Here is a 19,637-nt window from a genome sequence, read left to right as displayed (position 1 = left end):
TTGCAGTCAGTTCCTCCCCTCTTGCTCATGGGAGGAGACTGACCTCAGAGCACAAGAATTCTCCTCCTCCATGCCACCAAAGCTGGGCCGGAGAGGAGGCCTGCCCTGGCCAACCCCGCTGTCACTCACTCAGAGCAAGAGTAGCAACAAGCCTTCAGAGGTAAAGATGGAGCTTTAGAACTCTAGCCACTGAGAAGTTGTCCTAATTGACAATTAGTTTAAAATCTGAATAAGAATACTCTATTCAGACTACCCTTATTTTGAGAAGGGCCCTGAGGCATGTCAGAATCTAAAAAAAAAAAAAGGAGCAGTAATTTGAAAAGGCTCCTTACACAAACAAGTCACACCAAGGTGTAGAGTTAGAGTAGAGGATAGAACCTGAATGCCAACACTTAAGTGGAGGGCAAACGTAAAAGGGGATTTGCTTCTAAAGGTAAACAAGCGGAGGGAACCAAGAGGACATAAAGCAGGCGCAGGCAGAGCTACAGTCTCGAGGGAAGGATGGTCTTCTTGCTTGTGTCTGTAGGTAACTCTGTAGGGTGGCCCAGAAATGGCTTCGGCTCCTCCTGCCCAAGGTTCTAGAACCGGAGGTTTGGCCAAGTTGGCAGCAAGCTTTCAAGGACAGACATTTAGTAACTTAATGAACCTGGGACATTTATCGTCCTCTATCTCTCGAGCAGCCGTGCTCAGAGTATAATGATGGATTAGCAACACACTGGGCCGTCTTTCTGGTCTCTTGCTGTAATTAATATTTAAAATAGGATGTGTGAACTCTATTATTACAAAATTTAAGAAAACCTCATAGAGCTGCAAGGGCACTCACCACCAATTAGAATACTGCCTGCTGTGCTGCCCCAAGGGCCCGTGGCCTTTTCCAAACAATAATATTAGATGAGTGTTCCCTAATGACAGAGATAAGAAATTCACTTTAGAAAACCAGAAAAATAAAGTATAAACAAAAATTACTTAGGATTCTACCTCAAGATAACGAGTATTTGCAGTATTGCTCTAGCTGGTTTGGCTCAGTGGATAGAGCGTCAGCCTGGGGACTGAAAGGGCCCAGGTTTGATTCCAGGTAAGGGCACATACCAGGGTTGCGGGCTCAATCCCCAGTAGGGGATGTGCAGGAGGCAGCTGATCAGTGATTCTCTCTCATCATTGATGTTTCTATCTCTCTCTCCCTCTCCCTTCCTCTCTGAAATCAATAAAATATATAAAAATATAAAAAAGAACAATTTCTTTAAAAAAATAAGTAATTTGGAGTATTTGCATATATTTTAAAAAATAAAATTGAGATTAGTGTTTTACTTTGCTTTTTCTATTTAACATATTGTGAACAATTCTCAATGATTTACTCTTCAAAAACATGATTCTTAATGGTTGAATAATATTCCACTTAATGAATAAACATACCATTATTTAACCATTCCCCTATTTTTTGCACATTTGAATGGCTATCACTTTTTCTCTGTTATGAGAAACCTTATACATCTTTGTGCAGCTCTGATTATTTCTCTAAGGCAAATTCCTAGGGGTGGACTCGCTGAATCAAAGACTCCACTGGCATTAAATACACTTGTACTAGAATGTTAGTCCTCTACTCCCAGGTACAAAAGCTCATAAGGCTGTGGTGAAGGCCATTTAAATTAGCTTAAGGTTCTAAAGGCAAGACTGAAGATCCTAGCAGTATTCTCAATCAACTGTAAAAATTAAAATCAAATATAGGAGTGGCTACAGGAGTTATAAGGCTAAATTGGGGAGAAATGGAAGGGGGAATAGGGACAATAAGGAGGAGAAAGCTGGGATAGAAGGGGAGAAGTGCTTGCCTATATTTTCCGGGGAAGAGATGGGAGCTATTGAGAATTTCCATGAGAAATCACAAGCAACTGCTCCACCCTAGGCTGCCTCTCATGGCTCTTTCCTGGTGTCTACAGTCATTGTTGTGAGGATTCGATGGATTATAAAGGATGACCAGGCCCTAGCTGGTTTGGTTCAGTGGACAGAGCATTGGACTGTGGACTGGAAGGTCCCAGGTTCGATTCTGGTCAAAGGCACATGCTCAGCTTGCAGGCTCGATCCCCAGTAGGGGGCATGCAGGAGGCAGTCAATCAATGATACTCGCTCATCATTGATGTAAAGGATGACTAGCATAGTGCCTGACACACAAGCTCCAGAAACGTGTGGGGTTTTTTTGTTGTTGTTACAACCTACAACCTAATGACTCGCACAATAATGAGGGTACTCAGGATACAGACTAGTCAGCCATATAATTAAACAAAACTACTGAATAAACACTGAATTTAAACTACCTATGTTCATATATGGGTTACTGTATCAGTGAAAAAAATCTGGCTCTGTAGCTCTGCAATAACAAATAATGTAAAAGGGATAGCACAGGAAAGGGAAAAAACACAAATCTATTTTCTTCTCATTTAATTCAGGCCATAAATAAAACTAACTTCAACGGGTAAATAACAAATTAACTAGAGGTATACCTCATGAGTGTTTCCTTCTATTTCAGCAGTTCTCAACCTGTGGGTCGCGACCCCTTTGGGGGTCGAACGACCCTTTCACAGGGGTCGCCTAAGACCATCGGAAAACACATATATAATTACATATTGTTTTTGTGATTAATCACTATGCTTTAATTATGTTCAATTTGTAACAATGAAAATATATCCTGCATATCAGATATTTACATTACGATTCATAACAGTAGCAAAATTATAGTTATGAAGTAGCAACAAAAATAATTTTATGATTGGGGGTCACCACAACATGAGGAACTGTATTAAAGGGTCGCGGCATTAGGAAGGTTGAGAACCACTGTTCTATTTCCTTATGACTCCTGCTCTCATCATTTGTAGCCCCTATCCTTAACACTAGACGGAAGAGAAATGGCCCATAACATCACTCCTCTAACACACAGCAGCTAGCTGCCAACTCACATGGCTCACTTCTCTGCTCCAGACCATAAAGAAATCCCACGGGGAACACCGGTCAGCCCATCTCAGCATCCCATCCACTCCCATGTTGTATATAAAGTTCATCCAGTAAGACACAGAGTTAACTAGATGCAGGGTGTCAACAAGACAATGAATGTTGCCTACCTCTTTCCCTTTTCCTTTCCTGTTGTATTTTATCTCCTGTAATGGTGGTTCAACCCACAAAAACAGTGAGGAAATAAAATTATATCATGTGGTTGGTATCATAGGCAGTGGTGGTTGGAATTTGGGTTCTAGTAATCTTTTATGGTAGGGGGAAATCCTTGTAGCACTGAAACTTTTCAAAAAGCAACCAGGTGTAATTGTTTTTAAGATGACTCATTGGGAAACTAAGTAAGGCAGTGGTTCTCAACCTTCTGGCCCTTTAAATACAGTTCCTCATGTTGTGACCCAACTATAAAATTATTTTCGTTGCTACTTCATAACTGTAATGTTACTACTGTTATGAATCGTAATGTAAGTATCTGATATGCAGGATGGTCTTAGGCGACCCCTGTGAAAGGGTCATTCGACTGCCAAAGGGGTCACGACCCACAGGTTGAGAACCGCTGAAGTAAGGAATCTGAACAGGAAAATCAGAGAATTATGAAATAGAATTTAAAATTGAGTTCTTCCACTGACTTAGCTATATTTTAAGTGCTCAACAGCCATGTGTGCCTAGTGACCACCACCTGGGGCAGCACAGACATGGGTCATTTTCATCCTCACAGAACAGTGATGCTGCTGTGGAAATGTCCAGAGAAGTGGGCAAAAGTAAATGGACAGAGATAGTCAATGTAGCACTGTTTGTAAAGCAAAAAAACTGAATACAACAAACAAGGAATAGTTAAATAATAAATAATGCCACATTTATACTAAAGTATAAAATAAAATAAAAATGAGGCAGATCTATATAAACAAAAAGGGCTCCATGTTAAAAAGTATATTGTGAAACAAAATATGCATTTTCACACTGTATATATAGTAACTCTAAAGCCACTGAAAAATATCTGCAAGGATATATATCAAATTGTTAGTAGAAGAAATAGGGTTTGAAGAAAGGAATGGCAATTTTCACTTTTATTTATGTTGAAACTGACTGAATTTGTTACAACAGCATATAGCCTATGTTTTAAAAATATTTTTCAAAAGTAGTTCTACTTTTAGAAAGATGACTTACCCATAAGTTGTGATCATACTCTACTCATTTTTTTTCCTAAACCGGAAATTCCATTCTTTGCTTAATATTTTTCTAGACGTAGTAATCAAGACTATTTTCCTGAAGCCTGGGAAGAGCCACAGATGTTTCCCCCTCCAGCTTTGGCCTCCTCCTACCACACTTTCTTCCCTACAGTACTTCCTCCCCAACTGTCCTCTTTCCTTTGCCGGTCTGTTGACCACTCACACCCTCACTCTTTCTCAAAACGGCCAGCCTGATACTACTCTACTCTGTAACACCGCTAACTAAAGGCAGTCAGTGTCTCAACAGAACTGCTTCTGCCTAGCAGAACAAAACTCACCGTTCCACTCCTCGGCCTGAGTGCAGAGGAGTAGTAAGAGTGAGGTACACTAAAGTGGAAGGGACAGGCAACAGCATAGATATTTCAGACATACCACTTTAGGCATAAATCCCACCTATGAGAGTATTTTCCAAAGCAAATCACACCAAATATAAGAAAACCACCACTAGCAAATCAGATGAATGATTATGTTAAATGTGATGGGTTTATTTTATTTTACTCTGATGCAAAACCAAAGATTCCACTACAGCACAGAGACCAATATATCAAAAGGTCATGAAAAAGTGGTGTGGGACATGCAGGACGTGATGTACAAACTGGAGGTCAGGTTATCTCCTTTGTAACGTGACACTACATTGTTGCTGAGGAACACATGTAAAAGAATACTGCGGAACTGAACTGAAATGTGGCACACACATGACAACTTCCAGGCATGCCGTCAAGCACCTCCCTTAGGATGGACTTGCGATTTCTAGACTTCAGTGTGGGGAGAATTACCATTCTTTGGAAGAATAAAAAGTTCACACTTTTGAAATTTCAGAGAAGAATTTTAAGGCCAAAACATAGTGGGTTCATTTCTCTTCACCTCCAGGGAGAAATCTGATGCTTTATTCAAAACCGCATTAAGCTTCTAGTTCAAAACCCAACCCAACCTTGTGACCTCCTGCATTGAAGTTCTTTCCGTCGATTAAAGCTGATAGGGTCAGTTTGACTCCTAGGAAGAAGAGAACACAACAATCATTTGTGACAAGTATTACAATCAGATCTGCATTTACTAGAAACAACAGATGGAGTCAATGGCATGGGTTACAGCTGGGTGTAAGAGACATTAAGCATGCAGCTATTACTAAACTCAACACAGGGTTATCCATAATCAACTGATCTGTAATGAGCAAAGCATAATCATGGCAAACTTTAATTGGAGTTCAGGGTTAAGAAGAATGAGTGATCAACCAAATTCATAAGCCAGAGTGCCCAAGTTATAGCTAGAAAATTTTTAAGCAAGAGTACTTGATGTTTTACTTTGTATGAACAATCAAATGTTACAAAATTGTCTGAATCAGCCTATAGTGATTATAGGTTGTTTTGTAGGTTATTTTCATTACTAGAGGCCCAGTGCACAAAAATTTGTGCACTGGGGGGGGGGTCCTTCAGCCCAGCCTGTGCCCTCTTGCAGTATGAGACCCCATGGGGGATGACCACCTGCTGGCTTAGGCCCGCTCCCCGGGGGAATGGGCCTAAGCTGGCAATCAGACATCCCTCTGGCAGCCCGGGAGCCCTTGGGGGATGTCCACTTGCCAGCAGGGAGCAGGCCTAAGCTGCAGTCGGACATCCTTAGCACTGCTGAGGCGGCAGGAGAGGCTCCCACCACCACCGCTGTACTGGCAGCCATCAGCCTGGCTTGTGGCTGAGCAGAGCTCCCCCTGTGGGAGCGCACTGACCACCAGAGGGCAGCCCCTGCATTGAGCGTCTGCCCCCTGGTGGTCAGTGTGTGTCATAGTGACCATTCATTCCCAGTCGTTCAGCTTAGGGTCAATTTGCATATTACCCTTTTATTATATGCCTGGTGCATGGGTGGGGGCTGGCTGGTTTGCCCTGAAGAGTGTCCCAGATAAGGGTGGGGATCCCGCTGGGGTGCCTGGCCAGCCTGGGTGAGGGGCTGAGGGCCGTTTTCAGGTTGGCCACACCCCCTTCAGGGAGGGGGGTCCTGTTGGGGTGCCTGGCCAGCCTGGGTGAGTGGCTGATGGCTGTTTGCAGGTTGGCCATGGCCCCCAGCCACCCAAGCTCCCAGTGGAGGCTGGCTGGAAGCAGGTATCTGGGATTTATTTGTCTTCTATAATTGAAACTTTGTTGCCTTTAACAGAGGCCACAGCCGGCCAGGGCAGGCAGGAACCTTGGCTTCCTCCATCGCCAGGGCAACCGAGCCTCCTGCTTGCTCCAGCTCTGTGGCTGCCGGCCGCCATCTTGGTTGGGTTAATTTGCATATAGTCGCTCTGATTGGCTGGTGGGTGTGGCTTGGGGCGTATCAAAGGGACTGTCAATTTGCATGTTTCTCTTTTATTAGATTAGATTCCTCTATCACCTACCTGAACCCCACTGTTATTAATTTTACTTACCTGGTCGAAGAGTCTGAGTATAACCCAGTCCAATCAGGCTGGCGTTATTTACTTTAGCCTAAGATTAGGAGATGAAATAGAAACAGTGAGAAAACAATCAATTTCATAATATATAAGTCCAGTACGACCACCACTTCATGCATCAGATTTCCAAAGCTAAAGCACCTTAGGGCCAATCTAGAATGACTGAAACTAAAAATTTAATTAATAAAAAGATAAACCTTCTAAGAAGTTAAGAGAACTGGTAGCAACAGCAGGGACCTTGAAAATGCATGCATAAAGGCCTCAAGCAAATCTTTTTAAAACACCGTACAAATATCCCTGTGTACTGAATTCTTTGAGATGCAAGTTTACAGCCTCTGGTTAGAGCATGATCTCTGGTAAGAGATAGATCTGGTTCAAATCTTGGCACTGCTACTTATTGTGTGACCCTGGGCAAGTTACCTGACCTCTCTAAGCCTCAGTTCCCTCATCTGTAAAACAGGCATGAGGATACTACTCACCACCTATAGTTGTGAGGATTAAATGAGATAATACACATAAAGCCCTTAGCACAGTACCTGAAATTTAAGAGCTCAATTAGTGCTATTATTAATAAAAATTACTAATACCAATAGGAATAATCAAATCCCATGAATTTATAGATAAGAAATTTTGAGGCCAAAGAGAGAAAATGACTTGAGAAGGTCAGACAACAGCCAAATATAGGAGGAACTAGGACTAGAACCCAATATCCTGACTTCGGGTGTAATACTCTTTTCACTACACAATGACTAGCTCATAAAAGTTAATACAGAACATGCAAACTACAACCATATCACAACTTTAATAACTTAGATGAAACCCTAAGAGTAGACACAATCTGGTAGCACTTTCTTACAGCTAGAGAAGTTCTACAATCCAACTTGTATTTAGCAGCGATGCCAAAACGGGTGTTGTTACTGCCAGCTGTCCAAGCAAGGTTTATTGACGTTTCAGTCTTCTCATTAACCTTCTGGTAGATAGACCCTCCAAATTCAGTGCCATCATTCCTGTTTTCATGGTATAAGAAAAAGTCAAAATATCTAGTTTGTACCATAGTTGTGATATAGAAACAAATTCAAAGACTTTCTAAACCAAGATGTCATTTAGCAACTATAGATTTCAGCAAACTTCTAGCATCAATAAATACCAATCAAAACAAGGAACTAAACCCAGTTATGTAATTTAACCACCTAATTAAAATGTAGTTAGCACTTGATTCATTTACTTGGCTCCTCTATGATATAAATTTTTTAGTCACGATTAAGTTATATATGAAGGCAGACACCTCAGGTGAATATGACCTAGAGGTCTCTCTGACGTTCATAGAATCTATAAACTTCAAAGTTGAGTTCAACGAAGATCCCACATAAAATATATACAGTGCTATAAGTATGAGAATAAAGCCAATTCTGGATTTCATTTAAAAGTGTCCTACAGTTGCCCTAACCGGTTTAGCTCAGTGGATAGAGCAGGGGTCCTCAAACTACGGCCCGCGGGCCACATGCAAATACAAATATTGTATTTGTTCCCGTTTTGTTTTTTTACTTCAAAATAAGATATGTGCAGTGTGCATAGGAATTTGTTCAGTTTTTTTTTAAACTATAGTCCGGCCCTTCCACAGTCTGAGGGACAGTGAACTGGCCCCCTGTTTAAAAAGTTTGAGGACCCCTGGGATAGAGCATCAGCCTGAGGACTGAAGGGTCCCAGGTTCGATTTGGGTCAAGGGCATGTACCTTGGTTGCGGGCACATCCCCAGTAGGAGGTGTGCAGGAGGCAGCTGATCGATGTTTCTAACTCTCTATCCCTCTCCCTTCCTCTCTGTAAAAAATCAATAAAATAAAATAAAATAAAGTGTCCTACAGTTAGAAAGCACCCTCCCTACAATACCTAAGGTGCACTGCTCCAAAGAAGTACCTAAATTGCTTCAAGGCATCCCAGAGATTAGTCCCTGAGTTTTCATGGTTTTCCTGAAAACACTGTTCATCAATCTTAATGCCACTGTCTATACCACTGCTTGACTTTATTTTAGTCATCATAAGTGAATTAGAATATCTAGTGGAGGAAACATGCAACACTTCAAAAACACTTGCTTTCTCTTTCTGGTATAGCAGCAGTGGTGCCTAGTAGCCCAAGACATAAAATACAATTTAAAAGTTCAAATTCATTTCACCAATAGGGTGCAGCCTACAGAAGTGAATCCAGAATCGCTTTGAGAATCTGCTGCTCCTGACCAAGGGTATCGGAAAACCTCCAGAGAATGACTGGAATGCTCCAGTTCTTCATGACCCAAACAGACCTGTGTCAGAAGACTGCAAGGCTGAGTAGGCAGCAGAGGAAGGACCATCTCCTAAGGACCCCTTGTATCAGGAGGTGACCCATGTCCTGGGCTCTCTCCATCCCAACGCTGCTTCTACAGATTCTAGAGTTTCATCAAGTATGGATGCAGGCTGAGAGGCCAGGAACTGCCAGCAACACTGCACAATGCACCAAGTGCACTAACCTTTGGCAATGTTTTGCTGACTATGAAAACAGTGCAGCAAGGCTGGATGTCCACCAAGGCACACTAAATACAAGTACCATCACTTCTCAACATGCTAACGGCCACCAACTTTTTGGGTGACTGTACTGGCACTAAGGGAGGAATAAATTATAAACACTCACACATGAGTGTGCAGCTGGAAGTCTGCAGCCTTGTAACCCAGGGCAAAATTATTCTGTGACAGTTTGGATTTGGCTGTGTCAAAACTCATCTGATAGCCAGCAAGCCAACCTTCAAAGCCTAGTACAGCCCAGCCATAGATGGTTGGGCCAGAAAAATCTATATCCACATTACTGCCAAGACTGAAACAATCCCGTTTGTAGGAGGCCTTCAACTTCCCACTCTTCTTTCTGTGAAAAAACAACACAACACATGTGAACAGTAAGACTTCCTGATACTGTTCAGGAATCTTTACAGTAAGATCCCCTCTCCCCCAGCGGTAGATGGCACACATACAGCAAACATGTTTCAAATTACTTAGCTTAAAAAATATAATTTTGTTAGTATTAGACATATATATATACTATTTTTACCTATTCCTTAGTATAAGTTCAAATGATGGGTTATTTCATGATTAATTTCTTGAAGGCATGAACAAACATATAAAAAGGCCCTAACCGGTTTGGCTCAGTGGATAGAGTGTTAGCCCGGGAACTGAAGGGTCCCAGGTTCAATTCCAGTCATGGGCACATGCCTGGGTTGCAGGCTCAATCCCCAGTAAGGGGTGTGCAGGAGGCAGCTGATCAGTGATTCTCTCTCATCATTGATGTTTCTCTCTCTCTCTCCCTCTCCCTTCCTCTCTGAAACCAATAAAAAATATAATAAAAAAATTTAAAAAGGAGTAAGATATTTCAGAACCAAATTAATAATCTGAATTATATGTATATGTAGAAGCCAGATTTCTTTAAATATTTCCAAATGCCCAAATGCTACTAAAGGTAACAACACCTGACACACTTAGCTTCCAAATTAATAACCTAACCTATCATGGAGAGAAGTGTACTTTTTTTTCTTAAAGGGTACAGCCCTTTTGTAAACACAATTATTTTCCTTAGGGTCAATGTGTTCTCTATAGACAATGTTAGATAGATGGAAGAGAAGTGTGCATTTTTGAAGGGTAATACTGAAATTAGTTCTTAATAATCCTTTTCTATTCCAATCAGGCCTCTTATGAGACTATGTGTCCTGAAGATAGTTAAAGTGTGTGGCAGGAAGGATGCACCTGTTGATACAGCTAAGAAATGCCACTCTGCACTTTTGTTCTTTTGATAGGCAGATAGGGAACAACAAAAACCCATTTTTAGATAAAGAAATTGAAGCCGGGAAGTTGGGAGGATTTATTAAGGCTAAGAAAGCAAGTCAATAGCAGAACTAGTCATTATAGTGTTTTACATCCAGATTACATTGTTTTCTTAAGAAATTCTCAGCAAAATACCATATTATTTTATAAAATACCATAATATACATCTAGTCCAAAGAGGCCCAGTGCATGAATCTTTGGAATCGCTTAGGAAATACTTAATGTCAGACCCTTCTAGTTCCTAAACTTTTTCTACTATTATGTGCCTCTTTGGACTAGATGTATATTTTTGTTCATCTGTTCAATTTTCAAAAAACAATTTTACCCTGCCTCAAGGGAGTCTTTCTTTCTTTTTACTGCATACACAAGGTCTCTAATATTCCTAACAACCTCTGAAGCATCAAAACTTTTTATTGCAATTTTGTACTTAAAACCCCTCAGGCTAAAAAACATTTCAGAAAACTGGGGTTTGGATAATTACCCTGTGTTCGGTACAAATGTGGTATCAAGAGTCAGTTTCAACCCTTCAGCCAACTGAAAAATAAAGATTTAAAATTAATAATTAGTAACTTTCAATTCTTATTTTGACTCAAGAAACCAATTCTAAAGTTTTCTCTAACTTCCTCTCTAACAACAACAAAAAAAGGAAGTCATTAAAGACAAATATTAAATTATTTAATAAATTACCTCTTCATCCTTCTTTGTCCCTTTACCCCTTTACCCTCACCTCAGGCTTCATCATGATTCTCTCATCAAAACAACAGGTTAAAATATAAAGGTCAAATTCTCTTCCAGCCAGTAATGAAGATCATAGTACAAAAACAACAAAGTCCCAATACAACAAAATACTCTCTTGAAATTAGAGTAATAAGACAGCCTGATATTTAACAAGCCAAGTTAAGTACTTCATTCAGCTATATATATCCTATATAATAAAAGCCTAATATGCTGAGTCCAGTCCTCCGATCGGCCATTCAACCAATAAAAGCTTAATATGCTAATGATATGCTAAGGCCGCTCAACCACTCTATGATGTGCACTGACCACCAGGGGGCAGACACTCCAACCGGTAGGTTAGCTTGCTGCTGGGGTCTGGCCGATTGGGACTGAGTGAGACGGGCCGGACATGCCCTGGAGCCTTCCCATGGTCCCTCCCTGGCTAGCGAACCTCCCGCGTCCCTCCCCAGCCCCTATCAGGCAACAGTGGGGTCCCTTGGCCTGACCTGCGCCCTCTCGCAATCTGGGCTGAGAGACCCCCTCCCCAAGTGCACGAATTTCGTGCACCGGACCTCTAGTATATATACTGCAAGGGTAGGCTGGCCTTCCTTCCCCCCGCTGCCGGCACCGGCTTCCCTCCAGCTACCAGCACCAGGCTAGCCTCTGGCTGCTGGCACCTGGGACCTGGGCTTCCCTCTAGCTGCTGGCAGCTGGCCCCTTCCCCCGCCCACACCCACCTTGGCCTGGAGCTGCCCGTGTCCGCCGCCACCCCCCTTCTTCCCCCAACTGATTGCCCCGCTGGCCAGTGGCCTGGGCCTCCCTCTGCAGGGCGATTCTGGGGCGATGGCAGGGCCCCCCAACCAATTGCATCGCACCCACCTTGGCTGGCCTAGCACCAGTGCGTGTCATAGTGTGGCTGTCCAGATGGTCGTTCTGCTGTTCAGCCTTTTGGTCGATTTGCATATTACGCTTTTATTATTTTATATATATGTGTGTGTGTGTGTGTGTGTGTGTGTATGTATATTAGAGGCCCAGTGAACGAACGGGGTCCCTCAGCATGGCCTGCGGGGATCAGCTGAAACTGGCAGTCCAACATCCCGAGGGATGTAGTAGTGCGTGAAGTGGCAGGCAGCTTCCCGCTCATCCCGGCCCCACTGTGCCTGCCGCCACCGCCATAGCTCGGCCCCACTGTGCCTGCCGCTCTGCTACAGGCACCACCACAGCTGCAATCGCCAGCCATGAGCCAGTAGTACGGTGCCCGTCAGTCAGCTGAGCAGCACTCCCACTGTGGGAATGCACTGACCACCCGGGGGCAGCTCCTGTGTTGAGCATCTGGCCCCTGGTGGTCAGTGCATGTCACAGCAACCGGTCGCTTAGGCTTTTATACAGATTACTTTTATAGGGTAATGTACATATAGACAACTTCAAAAAAAGTGCCCTGTACATAGCAGGCCCTTGACAAATATTTGATATATTTATCTTTGAAAACATTATAGAATTTTAGAAACATTTTTCTATGGAGCAAATTTTGCAATGATTACAAAACAAAATTAAAACTAAATCACTGCAAATAGTTTGGTCTACCCAGGAGAGGCTTAGGTGTGTAACAGAATAAGTAGAACAGTTCAGAATAAAGATGTAGAGTAATAATTATGTACTCGCAAACAAAGCCCTACTTTCTATAAACATAAGACCAAAGAAGGCCATGAACAGAGAAAAAATATGGCTCCTGGATAGGTTGTAGGATTTCATTTAGATTACATTTGGGGTTTTTTCATCATCTTATCTGCAAGATAAATTTAACATACAAATATCTGCTAATGCAGATATTCTCTTACCTTATTCTCCCAAGAGATTTCTGTTCCAAGAGTATTGTCTGTGTTCCATTTTTGGGTGAATGTAAGTCCATAGTTACAGATCTTATATTTTGTCTCTAGGTTGCCTGATGCTTTCCCTGTGTCAGTATAAGCATGACCAGAAGTAGAAAATTCCTAAGCAATAAAAAATAACTTTAAAGGGTGCTCATCAAATAGCAAAATACCATTTCAGAAAGCAGTGTACAATGCTGTAGACACCAGTACAATTAACATTTACCACAGCCCTTACTCTACAGCAACTTACTGCCTGCTTTCCTTCTTTCTAATCTCTAAATATTTTAACCAGTTTTAGATCTTTCCATTACTCCATCTCTCTTATTGATATTTCTTATTTCATATATTCTCTTACTAAATGGAAATCGTATATTCTCTCCTTTAAAAAAAAAAGTATCTTAATTGAAAATAAATGACTTTACTGAAAATGAGAAAAATATAGAATCTTAAACATTTTACTTTCATGGCCTGAAAAAGATGATCAGTTTTCTATCATCATTTAAACTATTAGTTAAGTTTAAAGTCCTTATAATTCACAAATCAGTGGAAGCACTAGTCTCTCTTCCTCCTTTTAATAGAGTCAGAACTCTATTGCATTTTTAAAAAATTATTTTTATTGTTATAAAATAAACTTAATATAATATTTATAATGTTAACCACGTTTTAATGTACAGTTCAGTGGCATTTAGTACATTCACACTGTTATGAAAACTTTACTACTTTTTTCCACAAAACTATTAAAACTTTCAGCATAAACGATTTTAATATTTGAAAGTGTCTATCCAATTGCTATAACAAAATGCAATGTTATACTTTATTCCTCTACCTCCTTCTCCCCTTGTCTACCTTTAAAGTGCTTTCTATCAAATAGCTATTATGAGTACCTTAAAATAGATCCTCCTCCCTAGTTAGGTATCATTTCAGTCATATGACAATATGCAATTACAAATAGATATCCTTCTATGGGAAGCAAACAGTCAACACCTGTCACTGACAATCTATGAACTGTCACGAAAAAACCATTCTGATTGGCCCTGTTTTTAAAGAACATTTCTGAAATACTGCCAACCCTGACCAGTTATATTTCACTGCCTGCAACATGAATCCTCCCTTTAACAAATACCCTGCTCCCTAACTCTGTTTCTAGGCTGATGAAACAACTGGGAAACTCTGATCTGTTTATCAACACCACACAGAAAGTCTGCAGAGAATATCATGCTGCATATTTAGGGCAAGGCCTTAGTAAAAAATGATAAAAAGCTAGTCATGTTTAACAGTTCACACAATTATTTAATGTGGCCAGCACTTTCTTTTAGTAGATCCAACTACCTGGTGTTTTATTCTTTACACTTACCTTTCATTAACTTGAAAGTATAGCATATATATTTAAAGAAAGAGTAGTCAGTCTACCTTTCTTTTTTATCATTTCTTAAAGTTTTGTCAAGTCTAAAATACCAGTTACGAATTTCAAAGAGAAGAAAGGCTAGTATTTTTCTAAGTTCAGTTCCAAGCTCATAATAGCGTGTTTTAGTCTAATTTCATAATTAGCTCAAACAGTGCAAAACACATTTATAACATGCACATAGCTCTACATTAAATGCTAGAAAGCAACAAAATAATCTTAAAATGTTACTGTTAAATAAAGGGCACATGATAAAAATATCAAGATGCAATCTAAGAAATTTGGAGCAATGGATATAATTTATCATGAATCAGTACCAGAGACCAAAAGCAACCATAAAAATAAGCACACGTATGCTGTTTTTCTTACCATCTGAATGAATATTCCCACACCACAGCAGCATGAAAGGGAGATAACATTTTTAGTTGATGGTTTTTGCAACATAAACCTAACTTGAGCAAATTCTGAATGAGTATTATATTTCTATTTTAACAGAACCATATACAATGTGCCCATCCTAATAGTGTAGTTGCATATATATTTACTCACCACTAGAAAATCCAGGGAAAGAATGACAGTGACAAACCAGGTTTATACAGAGTCTGAGACAAAGCATCATAAGAATTCCACATACCTCTTCCCTTCTAATTAAATCATTATACCTAGAAATAAACTTTGCATCTGTTTGAATAGGTAATACCAAAAAAGATGAGGCCAATTAGGAGAAATCAGAGAATGAGGTGAATGTAAAGGTAATCTAGTTGCTAAGACTTAATAAAGCTCTGGTTAATGATGCTTTGAAAATATGCACATATATATCTTTTACTATATTCTTAACTTCCAGTAAAAAAGACTCTATGATCATCAATAAAAACTATAAACTAATTTCTATGTGCATTTTATTTCTACATTTGCTTCAATTAATCATGAAGAAGCAGAGGCTAAAATTAATTTATTCTTATAAAAGGATGATAAAACTTATATGAACCCAATACAATGAAAGGAAAGTTTTCAGTGCTCATACTCATGAAGATTCATAACAATATGGCATGGGTCAAATATATATATACACACACACTACACCTTCTGAGAGTAAGACTTAAGAATAGTCTAGTTATGACAAAAACAAAATTCAACCTGACTATTTCTGGGCTTACGTGGCTGAGTGAGGATTCTCACTGAAATCTGAGAGTGGAAGAAAACTGTCGGGAAGAGAGCAGAGAGCCAAAAGTATGCTGCTTCACATAACCAGACTGAACACTGATTTTGAAACTGGTTCCTTTCAGTTCATGAGGATACATTTATTGAAAATATATTAGGTACTTACCACTCCACTACATGACTTGGTTCTCAGATCTATTTTGACCATGCCAAACCCTAGACACACACAAAAATACAGTAATGTACAAAATGTAACATTCACTCCAGTTTTTGTAACTCAGAAATTATGGAAATAGTCCATAGTCCCTTCCATTTGGAAAATACACAGTATTCTCGTTAGGTGAGACTTCCATAAGAAACAATTATAATGAACTAGCTTAAGCATAATTTTTAAACCCCTCAAAATAATGAAGACGTATTTTAAAACTATTAAGTTAAAGAACAAATAAGTGAATGAAATATGTACTATTCTGAGAACTAAAATTATTAGAAAATACTATGCAGATATATATACAAGCTTAAAATATATGTAATTAACATTACTAGTTAATAAAAAAATCAAATGTGTACAGCACAAAAAATTAAAAGTTTAAAGACTAAACTTTAAAAACTAAAAATAAATGTCTATTGGATCAAAGAATATATGTTACTCCGAAGACGTTAAAAGTTGGGTCTTCACTCTTACAAAAACACTGCCATTATTTAGAGAAGGAAAAATGTATCCCCTGCTTTAATTGTAGCCACAGAAAGCATACATATTACAGATTTATATTATTTGGTCTTATTTTGTTTGTTTTGTTAATCCTCACCTGAGGATATTTTCCCATTGATTTTTAGGGAGAATGGAAGAGACAGGGAAAGACAGAGAAATACTGATGTGAGAGAAACACATCGATTGGTTGCCTCCTGCACGTGCCCCGACCAGGACCTGGGCCGGGGAGAAGCCTGCAATCGAGGTATGTGCTCTTGACCAGAATTGAACCTGGGACCCTTCAGTCCACAGGCCAATGCTCTATCCACTGAACCAAACCGGCTAGGGCTGGTCTTATTTTTAAACAATTGTTTTTAAAACTTGTGTGATTCCTCGAAAGAATGAAGTCTAATAACCTGTTAATAGTTATCCCCTTAAATCTTGTGAGACACATTAATGTTGATTAACCTCATTTTACCAGCATGGTATCAGCATTTAGTACTAACATTTACCCCACATTGGAAATTTACAATAGCATACTTACCATATCCTTTGTTGAAGACATCCTTGGCAGCCTTTCCTAGGTCACAGTAAGTTGGTGTGTTACACATCTCTTATAAAGAAAAATGGGAACAATGAAAATATCCATTTAGTATTTATTCACACTTAGTCCTTCTACTATACAGTGCTGTGAGAAGAGGTACACGTTTTCTCTTCCTTTGCATCATTAATGCTTACACCCGAATGCCAGCAAAGCTGAGAAGGCATTCAGATCCTTTAAAAAAAGCTTTCCTGAACACTGAAAAATAAAAGGGTTTTTTTCAGGAGAGTCAGAGGTCATCTTCTGATAGCATTTCAAAGAAAAGAAATTTCTCACAGGCCAAAGGAGAAATGTGTTAATTTAACTTTTTACTTTAAAAAAAGGAAAATTTACATTAGAAAAACATCTCGGAGGCTCCTATAAAGCCAAAAAGCTGTATAAGGCGACAAGATAAATTTGTTAAGGAACTGTAAGCTTAAACAGATGCACTAAAAATCTTCAGAGTTAACATTTTTGCCACTCTGAAATTAAGCTCTTAAAATAAGAATTACCATATTAATTGAAATGCAATCATCCAGAATATGCCCTCTCAGAGCTCTTCCTTTTTAAAAAAAAAATATATTTTTATTGGTTTCAGAGAGGAAAGGAGAGGGAGGGAGGGAGGGAGAGAGAGAGAGACAGAAACAGCAATGAAAAGAGAATCATTGATTGGCTGCCTCCTGCTCACCCTTTACTAGGGATGGAGCCCGCAAGCCAGGCATGTGCCCTTGACCAAAATCGAACCCGACCCTTCGGTCCCCAGGCCGACACTCTATCCACTGAGCCAAACAGGTTAGGGCTCAAAGCTCTTCTTAATATAAAGTGCTAAAATATTACCCATGAACCAGAAATAGGAATAATTCTACCTGCAGTAATCTCCTTATCAAAAATTGGTGTACTCTCAAGTTAAATCCCAAAGAGCCTTGACTTTTTATCTTGCCGACTTAGTATTCACCCAGCTTTCTGCCGCCAACAAGACTCACATCGAAATGCTCAGTTCTATCAACACTGCTGAACATACCCTTCCTTTGCCCTTTATGTAACGGGAAATCTTTTCCTGCAGCTGTCTCAAAAACCATGTGTAACCAACTGTACAACCACCTGAAGCAACCCAATTAGCCCCAGATACTAAACCAGAAAATTCCAGAGCACCAGCTGGTCCTTGCAATCCCTATGCCTACACGTTCAAACCAGTATTTATTCAGCCCAGGTCTTAACCTGGCCTTCTGTTAAGTTTCTGCCTATGCCATCATACCTGAACGTGATATAAACTTAGGATGCACTTCTTAATTGTGAATTCATTAAAAATTTGTTCCTTAACCTAAATCTGTCAAATACGACAGCCACTGTATGTTAAGGGAACAGTGTAATACACACATACGCATAGAGTTAGGAGGAAAGAGTATGTAAAGATGAAAGGGTCAGGACAAATGTACTGTCTCATACCATAATAAAACTTTGTTTCAAGGAAAGAGTATAGTAAAAATGAAAGGATCAGGATAATAAATGTAATGACTCATTCCATAATAAAACTTTTTTTCTAAGCCATAGGGTTTCAGAGTTCACTTCCAGAGCAATTATTTTACAGTTCAGTTCCTTGTATTCAAATGATAGATTCTATACATTTTACACATTGCAATCTGGTATTACTTTTTATGATCACAACTGATGCTGGTATCTGTTGAAATTTTGCCAGAAGACTATAATTTGGAAAGGTAAGTACAGAAAAAAAACAGGCACCATACATTCAAATAGAAATGTTAAGTCTTTAGAGTCTGGTTTTTCATCTCCTGACAAAAGAAAAGGTGCACTTGAATGTTTAGAAACATCCATCTAGGGCAGTGGTTCTCAACCTTCCTAATGCCGCGACCCTTTAATACAGTTCCTCATGTTGTGGTGATCCCCAACCATAAAATTATTTTCGTTGCTATTTCATAACTGTAATTTTGCTACTGTTATGAATCGTAATGTAAATACCTGATATGCAGGATGTATTTTCATTGTTACAAATTGAAGATAATTAAAGCATAGTGATTAATCACAAAAACAATATGTAATTATATATGTGTTTTCCGATGGTCTTAGGCGCCCCCTTCGACCCCCAAAGGGGTCGCGACCCACAGGTTGGCGACCCACAGGTTGAGAACCGCTGATCTAGGGACTCATCACGACTTTTCAGCATTCCGCCTTCTCTTTCAAAGCCACTGCCTGGCGTTTTGCAAAAGTCGTGCAGCTGATTTTGTTTACCAGCTGATCTCGGTTCTGCCCCTAGCTCAAGCATACTTCTTCGGGCCCACGGTTTCTGATGGGAAATGTACGACTGGTATGATCAAGCAGAAAATCGAGAAGACAAGAGACTTCACGTTACTCGAGAGCAACGAAAGCCGTCATCGCCCATTTCTATTAGCGCTACAAAATGCACTTGTTACTTGTAGACGCGCACACGGTGCCGAGGTTGCATCCGATGCAGACGCGGGAGGAGAGGGCGTTCGTGAGCTGGGTGCTGCTGCTTTACCCCGGAGCTGACCACACGGTCAGCGAAGAGCCCGTCTGTTCCTCGCGTCTCCTTTCCAGGCTGCACACACAGCATCCTCCCCGCGGCGGTAAGGATGGAAGGGCTCCCATGATGCTGGGTAACAATTCCAGGGTGGAAGCTGGGGAGCGGGGAGGGGGTTTGGGGTTCGGGGACCCAACTTCCCTAGAAACCAACCTCCTTTCCGGCTTGACGCCT

The 19,637-nt window shown here is 40.2% G+C and overlaps 2 protein-coding genes across 6 annotated transcripts in view; one reads left to right on the top strand and one right to left on the bottom strand.

The window, feature by feature from the left end:
- Positions 1-4,678: 4,678 nt before the first annotated feature.
- VDAC3 (voltage-dependent anion channel 3) overlaps positions 4,679-19,637 on the bottom strand; it is a 24,176-nt gene continuing 9,217 nt past the window's right edge. Inside the window, exons 1-10 of one of the 5 annotated variants that reach the window (XM_005856470.2) lie at positions 19,617-19,631; positions 16,871-16,939; positions 15,802-15,851; positions 14,844-14,846; positions 13,040-13,192; positions 10,966-11,018; positions 9,307-9,534; positions 7,502-7,652; positions 6,622-6,679; positions 4,679-5,219 (exon numbers count right to left, since the gene is read on the bottom strand). In XM_005856470.2, the coding sequence (XP_005856532.1) occupies positions 5,128-5,219; positions 6,622-6,679; positions 7,502-7,652; positions 9,307-9,534; positions 10,966-11,018; positions 13,040-13,192; positions 14,844-14,846; positions 15,802-15,851; positions 16,871-16,937 (855 nt within the window). In that variant the 5' untranslated portion in view covers positions 16,938-16,939; positions 19,617-19,631 and the 3' untranslated portion in view covers positions 4,679-5,127. Of the gene's footprint in view, positions 5,220-6,621; positions 6,680-7,501; positions 7,653-9,306; positions 9,535-10,965; positions 11,019-13,039; positions 13,193-14,843; positions 14,847-15,801; positions 15,852-16,870; positions 16,941-17,418; positions 17,442-19,351; positions 19,371-19,616; positions 19,632-19,637 lie in introns of those variants that run through there. The other 4 variants (XM_014536555.1, XM_014536551.1, XM_014536559.1 and 1 more) reach the window with 4 other exon arrangements.
- Positions 19,491-19,637, top strand: part of ANK1 (ankyrin 1, erythrocytic) — a 624,245-nt gene continuing 624,098 nt past the window's right edge. Inside the window, exon 1 of the mRNA XM_014536490.1 lies at positions 19,491-19,509. The gene's annotated coding sequence lies outside the window, so the exon portion shown is untranslated. The remainder of the gene's footprint in view (positions 19,510-19,637) is intronic.

Source organism: Myotis brandtii, unplaced genomic scaffold (genome assembly GCF_000412655.1).
Source record: "Myotis brandtii unplaced genomic scaffold, ASM41265v1 scaffold103, whole genome shotgun sequence".
Taxonomy (NCBI): Eukaryota; Metazoa; Chordata; class Mammalia; order Chiroptera; family Vespertilionidae; genus Myotis; species Myotis brandtii.
The sequence above is the reverse complement of the archived record's forward strand: the minus strand, read 5'-3'. Positions and strand labels throughout refer to the sequence as shown.